General features: G+C 38.2%; 1 protein-coding gene across 20 annotated transcripts in view; it reads left to right on the top strand.

The window, feature by feature from the left end:
• The window catches only part of MAST4 (microtubule associated serine/threonine kinase family member 4), a 286,733-nt gene that overhangs the window by 201,430 nt on the left and 69,697 nt on the right, over window positions 1-15,606 (top strand). For 19 of the 20 annotated variants that reach the window (XM_086869392.1, XM_086869390.1, XM_086869389.1 and 16 more), the window contains one exon: window positions 12,051-12,139. In XM_086869392.1, coding sequence (XP_086725518.1) covers window positions 12,051-12,139 — 89 coding nt within the window. Of the gene's footprint in view, window positions 1-9,313; window positions 9,441-12,050; window positions 12,140-15,606 lie in introns of those variants that run through there. The other variant, XM_086869406.1, reaches the window with a different exon arrangement.

Below are 15,606 nucleotides of genomic sequence, written 5' to 3'. Positions count from 1 at the left end.
CACCAGCTGTGGGAGGGAGCTCAAAGTATATAATTGCAGAGAAGGATTTCCGTTTCCATGGGTAATGCATCATTTTTTCTCAGAGCCTGTATGAGAGGTCACAGCCCAGCACTATGGTGTTTTGATCTGCAGAAAACCTATCTTAGGCTTAAGGGGTTCTAAAATTGAACAGGGTTTGTGATTCAGAGACTTGGATTACTCAAGTGGCACAGCATGTCAGAAGGAAGGGATGTTTGATGACATGACACGAATGCTTTATCAGTACTTTATTTGCAGTGGCCTAGATAATTTGTTTCTGACCTCACTGAATAATCCAGTCACTTGAAACATGAAGCATATGCCACTGAAACTTATTTTCAGTACCACACCACACTATTTTTAATACTATAAATGTGCACATACATATCGTGCAGGTCTGTGGCAGCACACTGAAACACATCAATCATCTGATCTTTCCTGGCTTGTGTGGTGCTTGATGATTAAGCATTAACATGAAAAAAAAAAAAAAAAAGGGTAGATGTCAGAGGCCTTGAGTTGTCATCCCCACTCATGACTATGCTTGGAATGTTTAAATTGCTTCACTAGAGATTATTCAGACGTTTCCAATTACCTCACTGTGACTACACAGTGTGATGATCTACGTGTGCAATAGGCTGCTTTCCTCAGTAGCTATATTGCCATGTGGAGCTGAAGTTTGCTCCCAGACTTAGTCTGGGTGCTGGGTTTTATACCGGAATGATAATTTGAGCTGTAGCTAGTTTCAAGTTAATCTTGCTGACTCGGCTTTCTTAGTACACAATTGCAGTTGAAAAAGGCAGTTTGTATTCTCATGGCTCATTTTTATTTCCATATGGGGAAATTCTGAACCATTCTGACTTTTATCTATGGTGTAACTTGGTCTTTAGAAGGGAGATATGCTTATTTGACTATACCAGTTCAGAAAAACAGCTGTCTGTTTTAAGTGTGGACACTGTATATCTAATACAAATTTGTGAGGAGAAGAAATGATTTATGTACGTTTGTAAATGGTGTCAACTGTGAGCAGCATGTACTTAATTTTTTTTCTGTTAAATTTCTCATGAGTCTTTGTTAAATAAAAAGTAATGATCAGTAGTTATGTCTGTTACATAAGTTGAGTTTTAATCTGGAAAAAAGCTAGATCAGATATACACATTTTTTATAACTGTTATTTATTGCTTTGCTACTAAAGGGGTATAACTGTGTTTGTAAACTCTAACACAAACAGACTTTTTTACTGCTCCATATGACTGGTGGGGAAAGCCACCTTGCTGGCTGCAGGTAGATGTGTAGTGGTGTGTTAACATTACGACTGTGGTGTTTGGTCACTTACCTTTTAGCATAAATTTGCAGACGTCTGGTTCCTGCAGAACAAACATCCCCTTGATGAAAGCTGCCATAGCTGGCATTAATTGATGCTCTCTGCCACTGGCTCGACAGAGACCAACAGCTTGAATGGGCACAGTGAATGGATTTTTTTTTTCACCTTCCCCTGGGAAAATAATGCTTCTAGATGCTTAATTATGATTTAATTAAAAAACTTTTGGTCAGCTGTCAGTGGGAGGGAAAGAGAATGTGGGTCTCACTAAAGATAGGAGGGTCTTTTGTTTGCAAAGTGAATTTCTGAGCTGCAGTCAATGTGTGCATGCTCAAATGTGGGACACTGATGGTGCTGCCAGAGGTCTTGTGGGAACAGACATAGTTTTGAGGTTGAATGCCTCCCACTTAATTGTTAATATTCGGTCTCCTAACCAGTAAAGGACATAGTTTTCAAACACCCATATTTTTGCCTTAAATAATGGTTTTAATTTTTTAAAAGTGGTTTTTTTCATTTTCATGAAGTCCAATGCATTAACTGCTTAAGCATTACTGACCACTTATAGCCAACAAAAGGCAAGACAGAATATTAATTGCAAAGTGTTTATGTTTCTTGTATAGAAGGTGTGACACTTTAGTTATATAATACTGTCTCTTGTGTTTTTTAAAACCTGAGAAGGGAAAAGGAATAAGACCAGTTTTCCTGTTACTTGCATTGATTCCCTTAAAGAAAAGATGCAAATTTACATCACATTGTTTAAAATTAGGCATTTATTGCAAATTTTTGGCGACTCTTATATTTTCATGAAGAAAGAAGATAAACCATAGCAATTAGTGCCACAGTGCTGCCGAAAGAATGAAGCTCATTTCCCTCACATGTCAAATGCTCAGTAGGCAGCTGTGTTTAATCACTGTAGTGCTTTCCAGTCTGTAGATGTGTATCCCCACTTCTGATTCTCAAGAGGTTAAGAAGTAACTTTTTATTCTTAGTAGGAGCATGTGTCTTCTTCTGGGGACCATCCTTCTTAAATGCTTTTCCCTCCTTTGTTTTTCCCCTTGGCCAAGTGGGAATCCTGTGCAAGCAGGAATAAAAATTCAGACTCTTGTACTTGTACTGGGTGTGATAACAAAAGAATTCAGACTCTGGCTGCTGTATTTGATCTGCTGTGTAGTTTTCCTTCTGTCAGGTGCATTGCACTGACATCTAATCTGTTAATTTCCTAAGTCTTTGGTAGTATTTGCTAAGGGTTTGAAGGCAACACATTTAATCCATCATGTGCAGCCTCATAGTTTTGAGAGGATGGGAGCCTACCACATTTATCAAAGAAGGAAAGAAGCAATCCTGTGCTCTCTGGACTTACTGCTCTTTTGAGTAAAAATGAATTGGTTTTTCTTAATTACAAAAGGAAGGAGGCAAGTATAATTATAATTAGGGGGTTAAACCAGAAGAGAACTACTGAATTAGAACATAAAATGATATAAAATCTGTCTCCTTCAAGCAGCTCCCAATCTCCTACCCTTGAATTTTAGGATGTGACTACTTTAGTTCTACTTGAAGATTATTAGGGGAAAACAAGGTGGGGGAGAGGTGTAGAAAACAAAGGGGGAAAAAAAATCTAAAAGTGTTCTAAAAATACTGTAAAATAATGTAGGAAAAAATTACTTCTAGGACTTTCTCTTACTGGCTTTTCTTCGGGGGTGAGTCTCTGGAGTACAGTGCAAAGAAGTGTTTCATATGTTAAAGGGCGCTGTGTAGACTTCTGTTTCAATACGCTTCTGGTTCTTTTTATGTGAAAGTAGCCTAGGCAACATAAATTTTTTTAACAGGTACCACCAAATAGACGAGGTCGGAAGGAAGTTGAAGCACAACTTCCATAGCAAGAAGCAGGGCAAACTCAATAGTCTCTTGTTTTATTCCCCCAACTGGAAATGGATTAGTCATTTTGTGGTGTCTCTTAGACATCTACCAAGGAAGTAGATGTTTTTAGGCTGGCTGCTTGTAACTACCTAATTTCAAAACATGACAGACTTTAGCCCACTGGGACTTCTTGAGTGTTGATGCCATGCAGACACTTTTAGCCAAGAGAGGCATTCCTTAAAGTTCCTCTCCATGCTATATGGGGAATGTGCTCACTGCTATGAAGAGGGCCTGTATGGCTTATCATCCTGACCTGCTGATACCTAGATTCATGGTAGGTTAGGAATAGTGGTGCTTCGAGCAAGTAAGAAGCAAAGAAGCCCAAGAAGAGGTAGGTCTAAGAGGAAAACAGAATGAGAAAGCTGGAGAGGTGACCAGGTTTTCATTGTGGCAGGTAACTGGAAAAACAGGTCTTCGGTCTGTAATTTGGAGACACTCCCATGTTTTATCTAAATTCTGAACTTGCCGGCCTCAGTTTCAACTGGAGTTACAGAAAACTCAGAATATGTGCTTGGCTCCCTGTCAGTACTGAAATGTCCCGGTGAATTGGCTGTGGTTAATCCTCGAGTCTGGATGGATGTTGTTCAAAGGAAATATGGCTGGAATAGGACCCATTTGTTTATTGGTTTTATTTGGTGTTATTTTTTGAAGGCGCTGAGTGGGTAAAAGTTGCCAGTAAATTGTCTGCTTTGTTCAATGTAAATGTGGAAAAGGTTATTGTTCCCCATAGGGGGGATGGAAGGATTAGGAGGTGGTCCCTCAGCTGACTCACTTGTCTGAGTCTGACTGCTTGTGTTGTGAGCAGCAGCAACAGGGCTCCAGCCTAGCTCCTGAACCAGGGACAGAGCCAGTGGCAAGCATCGCCTGTAACAGTGTCTGTATTACAGCTTTGCAGACAGCATGCCAGCCTGAGGTGAAGTGGCAGCTCCAGAGGAAGTGGCATCCAAGATCCTGAGTCACCTCCATCTGGCTCCCCCGGTTTCTCCAAAGTTGCTAACAACTAGATCTAGGTCAGAGTGAGAAGCATCCTGTCCCCAGCCTGGCCTCTGCAACTTCTTTGGAAATGTCTGGCTGCATTCTTTCAGCACAAGAGATGCACCAGGAGATCAGAATATGGAGTGATAAGGGTTAATGTAAACTGCAGTGAATGGCCCAAAAGCACAAGGAGGCATAATTTTTGAATTCTGTCTGCAGCCTGGATAGGCATGCCCTCTGGTGAAGAGGGTATTTCCTATCTCATGCAAACAGTTTCTGCAGGATTATCTACTATGCAAGTCAAGGCACTACTTCATTTGGTTAACACCTCCAAACTAGTGATGCTGTGATCTTAATAGGTGTGATGAATGACTTTTTTTTTTTTTAAGATAGGACTTGTTGTAGCCCTCACAGTGGCTACTGATTTTGGCTGTTTTCAGTTAGGCTTGTTTGTTTGTTTTTGATTTTGTTTTGTTTTTTGTGGTTTTTCTTGTTTGTTTCTTTTTTTTTTTTTCATGTTCTGAATTATGTAGCATGAAGATAATCATACTTAGCAGTAATTTAAGCCAGCCCTGCATGCTTTTCCTCTGCATTTGCTGTGAGCTTCCCAATTACCCTTCTATTTTGAATAAATAACATTTATGTATCAAGGAATTTAGTTAAATTTCTCAGTATGATAGGAGACGTGCTGCTTACCTAATAACTTGGCTTATTTCCCTTCTCAGAATACAAAATAAACTATAAATTCAAGAAGCAGTGGGATTTAAATGATCCCATTATCATGGTCTCAATGGGTTGTATGATGTGAAGGTGCAAAAATGTCATTTTGTGTATAATAAAGCAGAATTGCTCAGTCACCCAGTCATTTGTGATGCTGCGTACTCACTTTGGTTGTAGTACAGATTTTAGCTTTGGAGCAGCTATTTTATGAACTAACCAACTATGGAGTTGGTAGTTAGCTTACACTCCTTTTTGTTACTATAGCAATAAATATTTAATTATGTGAGTTAAATGTGAATCAGTTGGTTTAGGAAGGTTCAGGATAGATACGCCATTTTAATTCTGTAGAAGAAATTCTGATTTCTTGTAACTAGTGGTTATTCTCCATTACAAGAAGAAGAAAAATTATGGATCAAAATTGACTAGAGTAAAAGTGAGAGCAGTCAGTGAAGCTGAATACACTGAACACATCCAACTAGCAAGTTCAGTTGAGAAGACATAATAATTTCCTTATTTGTACTGTAATATTCTGGGTTATAGGAGATTGGGAAGACCTCTACAGTGTAACAGGTCTTTGTGTCAGTCTTCCTCAGGTCTAGCAATTAGAGATTGTCAGATTATTTTTGCAATTCTGTGATTTTTCCTTATGTCTGTTTTTGTAGTGATGCTGTCTTGTGTGCATTTGGCTCCTTCAGGCAGTCCATGGAAGGAGTGATCATACATCTAGCTGAATGCATTTTATGTTTTATTTTCTCTGTAGATTTTTTTTTTTTTTTTTTAGCAATATGAAGAAAAAGACTGAAGTCTCTTATTAGATAAAGGAAGGGTGAAGTTCTGATGGCATGGTGGCATACTGGTAATGGGTATTAATGGTGGAAGAAGGGTGTTGAATGCACGTTTTTCAGTACTTAGAGCTGACCTGTTGCTTATGGCCTGTGTTTACCTGTCCAGTAGCCAGAGCCAAAGCACTCAATGTGGTGTTGCAAAGGTTCGAGATGGACCACTAAACTAGGGCTGCAAGCAGCTGCATACCTCATCTCGGTGTGCCATGTTCATTATGTTTTGACAGCATTCTCACTTCTTCAGACTAGAGATTGCCTTACTTAAGTTGACTAAACCTTACATACAAAGAGGAAAATCTGAATCCCTTCTTACATTATAACACTTAAAATTTAAATCCTAATAGCCTTGTTTTTCCCTGCTTGTTACAGACTGATGTAGAATAATTCCTCACAGAGAGGTGGATTTATAGTAAGTAGAACGTTTGACTATATGTGCAATGTTGTGAATGTAGGATGTTAGATAGATATATTTATATAAATATATGCATATATTTTATGTGGAAATACAAATGTGTATATGTATATGCTTATATACACGTCTGTATACACATGAGATTTGGAGAGTGTATATGCAGGCATATAATCTAGTTAAAATACATCAGAAAATACTGCTAGATGATAATAAATTGATATGATTGTGTACTACTGACAGCTTTTGAAACAATAAAATGAAAATTCTATGTGTTACTGATGCTATATTTTACTTGCATTGGGATGGTTTACACACTTCTCTCAGTTATTGTGTTACCTTGAAAATGTAACTCAGAGAGACAGGAAGTATCTCTCCAAATTGTAGACCTTTGCTTCCTTACTCTTTAGTCTTTCCTAGCTGTGAGTTAGAACAGGGTAGCAAGCACTGCATCTGGATGGAGTCTGTTGATTATCCTAGTGTAACTGTAGTTCTTCAGTGTTCCATGAGGAAAGTTCTTGGACAATTTGTTTCCTTACATAAAGCAACCTAGGTGTGAACTGGCGCTAAATGTGGGCCCTGTGTTGCTTTAACTTTCTAGGCCTGGGGATGCTTCATCAAATACAAGCTTAGAGGCTACTTCTGACGAAGAAGCAGCATCGGTGTGCATCATCTCTTCAGAGCAGCTGGTTTTTGCATTTGTTCCAGTTAATATCTCACAGAACTTGTCTGGCTTCTGGAGGATATGGAAGTACTCACTGAACTAACTGCTTTTTAATGCAGAAGGCTTCGTCTTTAAAAATAAAGTAAACCAAAAGAAACCAGACAAAATAGCAAGACGAGCCAAACTAAATGCCTCACTTCAAATATTCTGCAATTTTTTTAGTGCTGTGTGCACTCTTCAATGACTCTTTGGTGTTGGTGTTACTGAAGATAATAACTATGAAGTCATACCTTAGCTACCTTCATAACAAGTTAAATATAACTGAAGTAGAACTTAAATTTAACTTTCCTGTATAACCAAAGTCACAACATCTCAAGTCTTGCTAGGGACAGCATGCTCCTGCTGGGGTAGTTTTCAGCTATGCAATTTTAACACCAGAGAAATTATAACCACCTTTTATATCCTTAGAGCCTTTATAGGAGGGCTGGTCTTGCATTATTAGTGTCTCACGTACATGTCTAAGTTTCGCATTCTGGGTATGGCAGTAACTTCATTTCTTTGTGCTTGTATTGGCAACTGAAACCATTTCTTTGCCACCTCTTCTTAGAATGGGGAGAAATCCCCTTTTAATCTTTTCCTCCAGATAAACTGCTATATGGTACACTAACAGCAGAATTAAGATGGTGTGGAGTAGTGCTGTGCTCAGCATAGCCAGGGAGAGGTGATGAACTGTCATAATAGCTTACATTCCAAATCCATCTTCATTACAAGTGTAAATATTAATAATTGAGGATGGTGAAATGAAATAATTACAAATTATAAGGGCTGATGCTTTATTTCCCATGAAAAGCCTGGCAAGTGGTAATCTGACAAAATAGCCAGCTTTCCCTACTTTATTTGAATGAATAAAAGTGATTAACCTTCACTGCCTGTAATTTGTTCATCTGTTAGCCTTCATTCAGAGGAAGAAATTTCCATTTCAGTGTGTATCTTTTGCAACTTTTACCATTTCTTGATTACTGTACCAGGAAACCTGCATTTTAGCTCTGGATGAAGTATTGTTCTGCTTCAGCTTTTTATTCTGTTTAATGTTTCCAGGAGATTGTGGAATGTAGCACTATTTTAACAGGCATACTTGTACTCGAGTCTTGCACTTTGCTGATTTCAGTCTCACAGTTCCCCTCATTTCTACCCAAATAGCTTTTGCCTGATACGGGAAGAATTGTGACTATTTAAGGAGCAAAGTAATCAAGCTTTATGCAACAGGATTGCATCTTTCAGCAGCTGCTGTTCACCCTGGCTTTGTTACAACAGAAGTTCAGCAAAAGCACTTTCTGTGTAGTGTCTTCTAGTTTGTTTTATCATGTGTGCTTCTCATCAGAAATGTTGATTGTCTGTAGCAGCTGGAGAAGTGACTTGGAGTTAGTGCTTTGGGAATGATACTGGAGCTAAAGTGAAGGAGGAATTCCCCCACAGTGAGACATGGTGAGAAGTCAGGATAGGGAGAAGAGTGAGTGGGCAGGAGCGTCAGCGACAGAGAGCAGGAGGTACGACAGAACCTGTCTGGGGGGGCGGATTTGGGAAAGAAATAGGAAATTATGAATTGGATTTGAAGATAAGGAGGAGTGCCATTTGTCCAGTTCACTGCTGTTACAGTGTAAAGTCAATGACTTCTAGATAGGTAGTCACCCAGGAGGAATCAAGTCCAGGAAGGATATTTGTGGGGCAAAGGCAAAGGGCAACAAATGTAAATTTTCTGTTCTGTTCAAGTTTTCTGCACGCTGCAAAGTTCAGTTATTGTTAAATGTGACTGATTTTTTTTCCCTGCTCTTTTTCATCTTGTAAAAAGGTTTTCTTTTTTTTCTTTTTTAAAGTGGTCCAAACTTTGCATTTTACCTGCTGCCTGGCTTGCTAGTCTCTTCTTGGCATGCAGCCTGATCACAGCATGAAATTTGAGGCTTAGAGAATTGCATTTTGAGGGTTAGTGCACTGTGGTTTACCAAGGTTTATGTTTCCCTAAGTTAAAATCCCTGTAGAGTGTTCCTGCATGGCTATAACTTTACTGCAGACAAAGAGGCTTTATTTCAGGGTTGCCTCTTATCTGTTGGTTTATCTTGTCAGATTTGAATGGGAGAAGAATAGTTTCAAGAAAACAATAGAAGGGGAAAGTTACTACTTGATGCGTTCAGAGATCTAGAAAAAAACTGGTTTTGTCTGCAGAGTGGTTTTAACTTCTGAGATTCTTTTGTATAAGGAAGATGGCTGTTTCAAGGCTAAATACAGTTCAGTAAGTAATGCTTTGATACTTCCTTTGTACCACCCTGCTTCCCATTTGTGGAGTTCTGGCAGCTTAGATCATCTTTCAAGGTTCCCTGAAGTTTATTTTTTTTTACATCCACAAAATGCCTCTTTTATAATAGCTGTATTTTGGAGAAGGAATTGTGTTTCACAGATTATACAGGATGGATTACATTGTTTCAAAATCTTTGTGAAGCACTGCTGAAAAACAAAGCTTACAGTGAGAGCTCTAGAATGGATATGTCCTTCCATGCAGTTGAGTTGCATCTTACCTTACTGGTAAGGCAATATATTGGGAGGCTTCATATATTTTATATATATATTCATATATTTTATTTTTTTTTTTATTTCTCAATAACACATTCCATTTGAGGGTGATAGAAGATAAATTCTCTCTGCAGCTACTTCTGAGCAAGTAGCAAAGATGTTTTTGAAATGGCAATAGGGAGGAAAGATTTCTCATTATGTAAGATCTTGATATTGAGGGTAATGCCATCATACTCCCTAGAGTATGATTAGTAAAAATACACATCCTCAAAAAAGAAACCAGCAACCAGATACAAGTTTAATTAGATGTCTTTGATAATGATTTGTGAAAGACATTGTACATTCAACTGAGAAATGTAAAGTTTGGATATTAATGTATAAGTAGATACAAGGCATTGTTTCTTTACATAGGAAATTATGTCAAAAGTGGTAGAAGCCTAGTTTCTAGAACTAAGGGCAAGTGATAAGTAAGTACAAGAAATAATCCTTATAGTAAAATCTGTGAAGGGTATCTAAAATTCTTGTGCTTCAAATGTATTATTTTCTTTTGCCAGAAGCTGCAGTGGTACTTTAAATCTCAGACTTTAGCCACACAAAACTGCTTTCAGGTCACATAATGGGTGCACTGAGCCCCAGCCTGCACCACAGATGTTGATAGTGATACCATCACATCATCATGGACAGATGCAATCTCTGTGTCTTTTAATGAATGTCTAATGAATAGCAGAAGTTCTTCCTGGGTTCAGTTTAAGATTGGGGAATTCCAAAGAAAGTCATTCAAGCTTTTAAAACAAGAGTAGCAGATAAAGGGAGAAGAGGGAATTAAAAAAAAAAAATATATATATATAAAGGAAAAATTAGCAAAAATATGGTGATATTGCATGAAGCCAGAAGAAAAATTTTGGATCATTCTTTTATATGAGAGGAATCCAATGGCTCTTTAGCTGGACAAAATTAAGAGAAGGGGGAAGACAGTTAAAACTTTGTTATGTAATGGAATATGGAATATTTGCTCAGGTTTTGTGATTGAAAAAATAGAAATTAATCTAGACAGGTTACTAAAAACATATACATATAATTTCACATTTAAATGTTCTTCCTTTTTGTTTGGCTTAAAAATGGCAGTGTATGTTTTAAGTAAGTTTTGACTTTTCCAGTACTCTAAATGTGAAACTTGCTATAGTTTTGTACATTCTTTTCTTAAAAAGGTCTACAGTAATGATACACTTATGGGTTAAATCATTGAATGTAATAATAAGGTAGTATGGTAAAACTTTGTGCAATGTGCAAATGGACTTTGCATTAACCTATTAGAGATTTGGGAGTGGCACTCTTTCTGCTTCACAAAGCATTTTTCAAGGGGAGAGTGATCTTAGTGTTTGACTTCTTTTTTGCATATTACAGATATCATCTGTACAGATTTCATACTCAGGTTTTCCTCTACCTTTTTTTTTACGTTTTTTTTTAATTTTCCTTGTCTTCTGTATTACTCTGCATTTCTTTTTCTTTATGCTGTTAAACTCCATCCATTCTTTTGCACTTTATTCAATTTAATCATTTAAAGAGAAATTAGTCTTGCTTTCTGGCTGTTACATAATGAGAGATCATCATAATACAAAATTAATTTTTGAGATGTCTAGAAATAAGATCTGATTCTGCTTCTCTTGGAATCTGCTTTGATAATTAAATGTGTTTGTTATAAATTTTCCCCATTTAAGTAGTTTGGAGTTTTTCTAAACCTTTGCAGAAAAATTCTGATTGCAGTGCTGTAAACATTAGCATATGCTCTTCAATTTATACACAGCTAAGGTCTCTTAGTTCAGGATAATGTTTTCCTTCTGCATGAATGTTGGGGGCGTTGGGGATTTATGTTTATGAGAATATTCTTTATAGTGGAATGAGGGAGAAAGGAAACTACTTCTGCCAACAAACACATAAAAACTGTGTGATGTATTTAAGAAAAATACCTCCTTTCCCAAGTTTAATAGATGTGTTAATTTACTTTTTATCTTGTTTAATGATCTTATGGTATGGGAAATTAGTGGCTTTGCAGATGAAAAATGTATGAGTAAAAAAATGCATTCATCTTCTTAGTTATCATCTGTTCCATTGACAAAAGGCACAGATGTGAAATTTATCTCTGTAATTAGATTTATAATTATTATATCATTCTCAGATTGATAAATCTTGTTCTCTCTGGCATGTGATTTCAAGCTGCAGTTCATGCAATAGAAGTAGGTTTAGTCATTGAATGGTGATTGTAAACTTGAGACTGTGTTTCACCTGTTTATTTTTATATTTTATAAAAAGCACAGAAGCTGTAGTCAGAGATGAATATTTTGTAAATGACTTTACAGGGAAATGCTGGTCATTGCATAGAACAGCAAACGTGCAAACCTGAAAAGTATCCATGGTGTATTTTCTTTGAAAACTTCTGCTTTTGCCATTATCCATTATGATTGTAGACTTCCTGGACATGCCTACAAAAACAACAATAGCTCTGATTTTAATAGGAAACTGGGAAGTCAAGGAACTCAGCAGCAAAATCTCAAAAATGCCCATATGTGGTACATGCTGTATTTCTGATGCTAATGCCTTCTTTCCTCTCTTTTTTGCCCACAGCTGTAGAACAAGTAACAGGAAGAGTTTGATGGGCAGTAGCCAGTCTCCAGCTCTCCCTCGGCCTCATTCACCACTCTCAGCTCATACAGGTGATTTTATAACTATGCTACTACTGCTATTATGAAATTCTTAGGGTGTCTCTATAACTGAGGGAAAACATACTCTACTGGTATTTTCACTATTTATAATAGCAAAAAGTTGCATGTCACTCTATCCAAATTTCTGCTTTACATTTATATCCATAAATCCTATGTTATGATCAGGAGCAGTCCAAAAATATCATGTAGCAATTTTTCATTTCCCCACTATGCATTCTGATAGATTTTCTTTCCCCCTACCAGCATTGCCCTTCCTGTGGCTTGTGCCACATAGTGAAGATAGTAGAGTCTATATTACATTCTATTCTGTTTGCTTCCCAGCATTTATAGTGTTGGGCACTTTGCTGGTAGTTTCTGTGCTTCACTTTGCATGGCAATAAATTGATGGTTTTTTTTTTTTCCTTCTAAAACATCTGAAGCACTTAAAGCTTGAATGAATGTCTATAAATAAATACTTTGTTTATAATAATTGCCTTAATTTTTAAAAAGGAACATTTTTAGCATATCACCTCACATTTCCACAGAGGTTTATTGTCTTTCTGTTTTTGAGGGTGCATTGGCTGTAGCTACAGGCCAAAATTAAAGCACCACACAAATTCTTGTGTAATCAATGACACTGAATACTCTGGACAACTGTTCTCAGGGAGATGCTAAACAAGAAGATGCAGAGCTTCACAAGAATTTTTGAAGTATATTAAGGCATCTCCAATTTTCTTGTGGAAGCAACACTGTTAGAGAAAACACAGTGGTAATTTTCACTCAAAAGCAGCTGTCACAACTAGGAATCCAGGCAACATGAAAATTCGTGAAGAGTTCAAGGCAGCGGAAAATGTAAAAGAAACAAAGTAAAACATGGTACGGACTATTTTGAAACTGAAAAATTAACTGTGGGAATGCTTGGAATGCTCATTTGTGTCTCCCAAATAGAGAAATTTCTGTTTGGAAGAGGAGATTGTGGTCACCATAAAATGTGTCCTAGGTTGTGCTGTGCTGACTTGAGTAAAGCAGTAGCAATGCTTGCTCTAGTGTGCCTGCTGCTGTAAATGACTAAACCACCTGTTTGGAAATGGAAAACTTGGACCAATGATGCCTAATGAGCTCAGAAGTACGGACTGAAGAGCACACGTTACCTCGGATTTTGGTATAGGTTGTGTACTTGATGAATTCTGGAAAGTTCTGATGCTGCTCTTGGCCGCACCGGAGCTCCGGGCTAGCTCTATGGTGCCCCTCCAGCACGGGCAGTCACCAGGAGTGGGGAACTGCAGGGGAAAGGCGATCCCACTGCAGAACCTTCAGAGCACTGAACCCTGCCAGGCTCTGCCAGATCAGGCGTCGTGGGTGGTGGCAAAAGGAAGGAGGAGACTTACTTGGCTGTACTTCCCAGGAACAGGTTTATTCGGGAGAGGGGATGAGCACAAGGGTCTGGGCTGGGACAGATCAGGACCGAAGAGAGTCCTGAGCACCTCTGTGCACTGGGTTTTATCTCAGGGGCGGGTACAGCCCAGGGTCCAATGGGAGCGCACAGAGGGAGGGGTAAGGGGAGGAGGTTACAATGACAGGGACCAATGGGGATAGAAAGAAGGTGGGAACATAACATAACAATCAATAACGTGTTGAGGAAGGGATGATACACATGGAAGGAGCTGGAAGGAGAGGTGGGATTTACAGTGATGGATGAGGAGATGGGGCAGGGTAAAGGTGATTGACATGGAACATTCAGGAAAACTGTGAGGGTTTTCATAACAGACGAGTGGAACCAACCAAAGTAGTAAACTGGGGAGAACCAGATACCAAACATACCAAACAGATAAAATAATAACAATTTTAACAGAACTGAATAAGCATACTACAACAAAGTTCCTTTCTGGCAGTGGACTCAGGCTTTCAGCAAGTTGCTTCATCTTTTGAATTGAATTTTCAAACAGTAAAAGAGAAATAATATTGCTGATGTCACAGCTGTTGTTAAGGTGGCTCTGAAGGTTGAAAACCAATTCTATAAGTAAAAAGACAGATTAAGTCTAAGCTGTTATTTTCCATAAACTCAGCAGTACGTACTGCTTATTCAAAAACATATTACGGAAAAATCTGACTTCTCCAATTACTCAGGATATAGTAGGTTCTCTTATTTGAATACTTCCAAGACATGTGTGCTAGACACTTGAGCAGCATTAGTAAATATTGTAGTAAATCTCATCACATATACGAGAAGAAAATTTACATGTGCATGGCCAGCTCTGTTTTATCTTGTTTCCGTGAATGGCTAATTATAGTAAATATTCACACAACCATTGACTCCTAGCTCAGCTGGCTAGTGTGCTTAGACAAGTCCGTACATCAAATCCCTGTGAATGTCATCCTAATCCACACAAATATAAAAAGATGCAAATTTAATATCTTAAAAATTTTCCTCTATGTATGCAGTAGGTGTTCAGTATTTCAAGTGTTTAATGTTTATAAATCCATGGTCAATGTCAGACCTGAGAGCCTGCATTTATAGTGATCCTGTTATTTCTGTCTTGTCAGAGCTGACATGTGTTAAACTGCCCTAGCTTCTGCAAACTCAAATTGCCTGCCTGCTCTCTGTGGTGGCATGTGCTGAAGGCCTGTTTTCTTGCAAAGTGTGATGGAGGGATGTGACAAGAGACTGTGTGTGCTTGCTGGGTTTTTCTTGGCCCTCCTTGGCTGAGAAGAATTACTCCAAGTCAGAGAGGCCTCCCTTACTCTAGAGAACCTGGTATATCTCCTGTCCAGCTATAGATTATTTTAGAGTCCTTGTTTGAATCTGAGATTCTCTTAGAAAAGTTCTTTAAATTGGAAAATTTTACTTTACAGCCTGCTACTTTATCTGCCTGGAGCATGTATCTCAAACTTTAAATATCAGAGAGACTGAAAATGATCCTCTAAAACCTTCATATATTTCTTACTAGTGTCTGCTGTTGGAAGAGGAAATAATAGAAGAGGGAGAGGCAAACAAGAGAGTTTCCATTCCTTGAGGAACCTACTGAGCTCCTTGAGGAGCAAGCTGAATGTGCAGCAAAGTGTCAGTGCTTGCATTCACTGAAAACAGATTTATTCATCAGACTGTTCTTGGCTGAAGTGTGGTAATAACATGCTTTTTTGACCAATATGTACTAGTGAGATTATCCACAGTTTGGAGGACATTGGAGATTATGTGCTCTCTAAAGAAGTTTTTCTTGTGTGTTGTTAGAGTTCTGTTTCATTCAAGCAGTCTGCCCAGGTGAGTGCAGCCTGAGGATTAGGCTGCATGGATGCTAATATCTGACATAACTTTGTGAGATCATTGTGCAATTTTTTTGTCACTGGGTTGTCAAAGGAAAATACTGATTCTTGCATCTGCGTTTTAAGGGACTCAGTCTAAATGATGAGAAAGCTATGAGCTTTAGCCATTGCTGCCTCTTTCAGTATCACCTATCCTAGCTTTAGCTTCTTCACCCTCC

Source organism: Cyanistes caeruleus, chromosome Z (assembly GCF_971803275.1).
Source record: "Cyanistes caeruleus chromosome Z, bCyaCae1.hap1.1, whole genome shotgun sequence".
Taxonomy (NCBI): Eukaryota; Metazoa; Chordata; class Aves; order Passeriformes; family Paridae; genus Cyanistes; species Cyanistes caeruleus.
The sequence above is the reverse complement of the archived record's forward strand: the minus strand, read 5'-3'. Positions and strand labels throughout refer to the sequence as shown.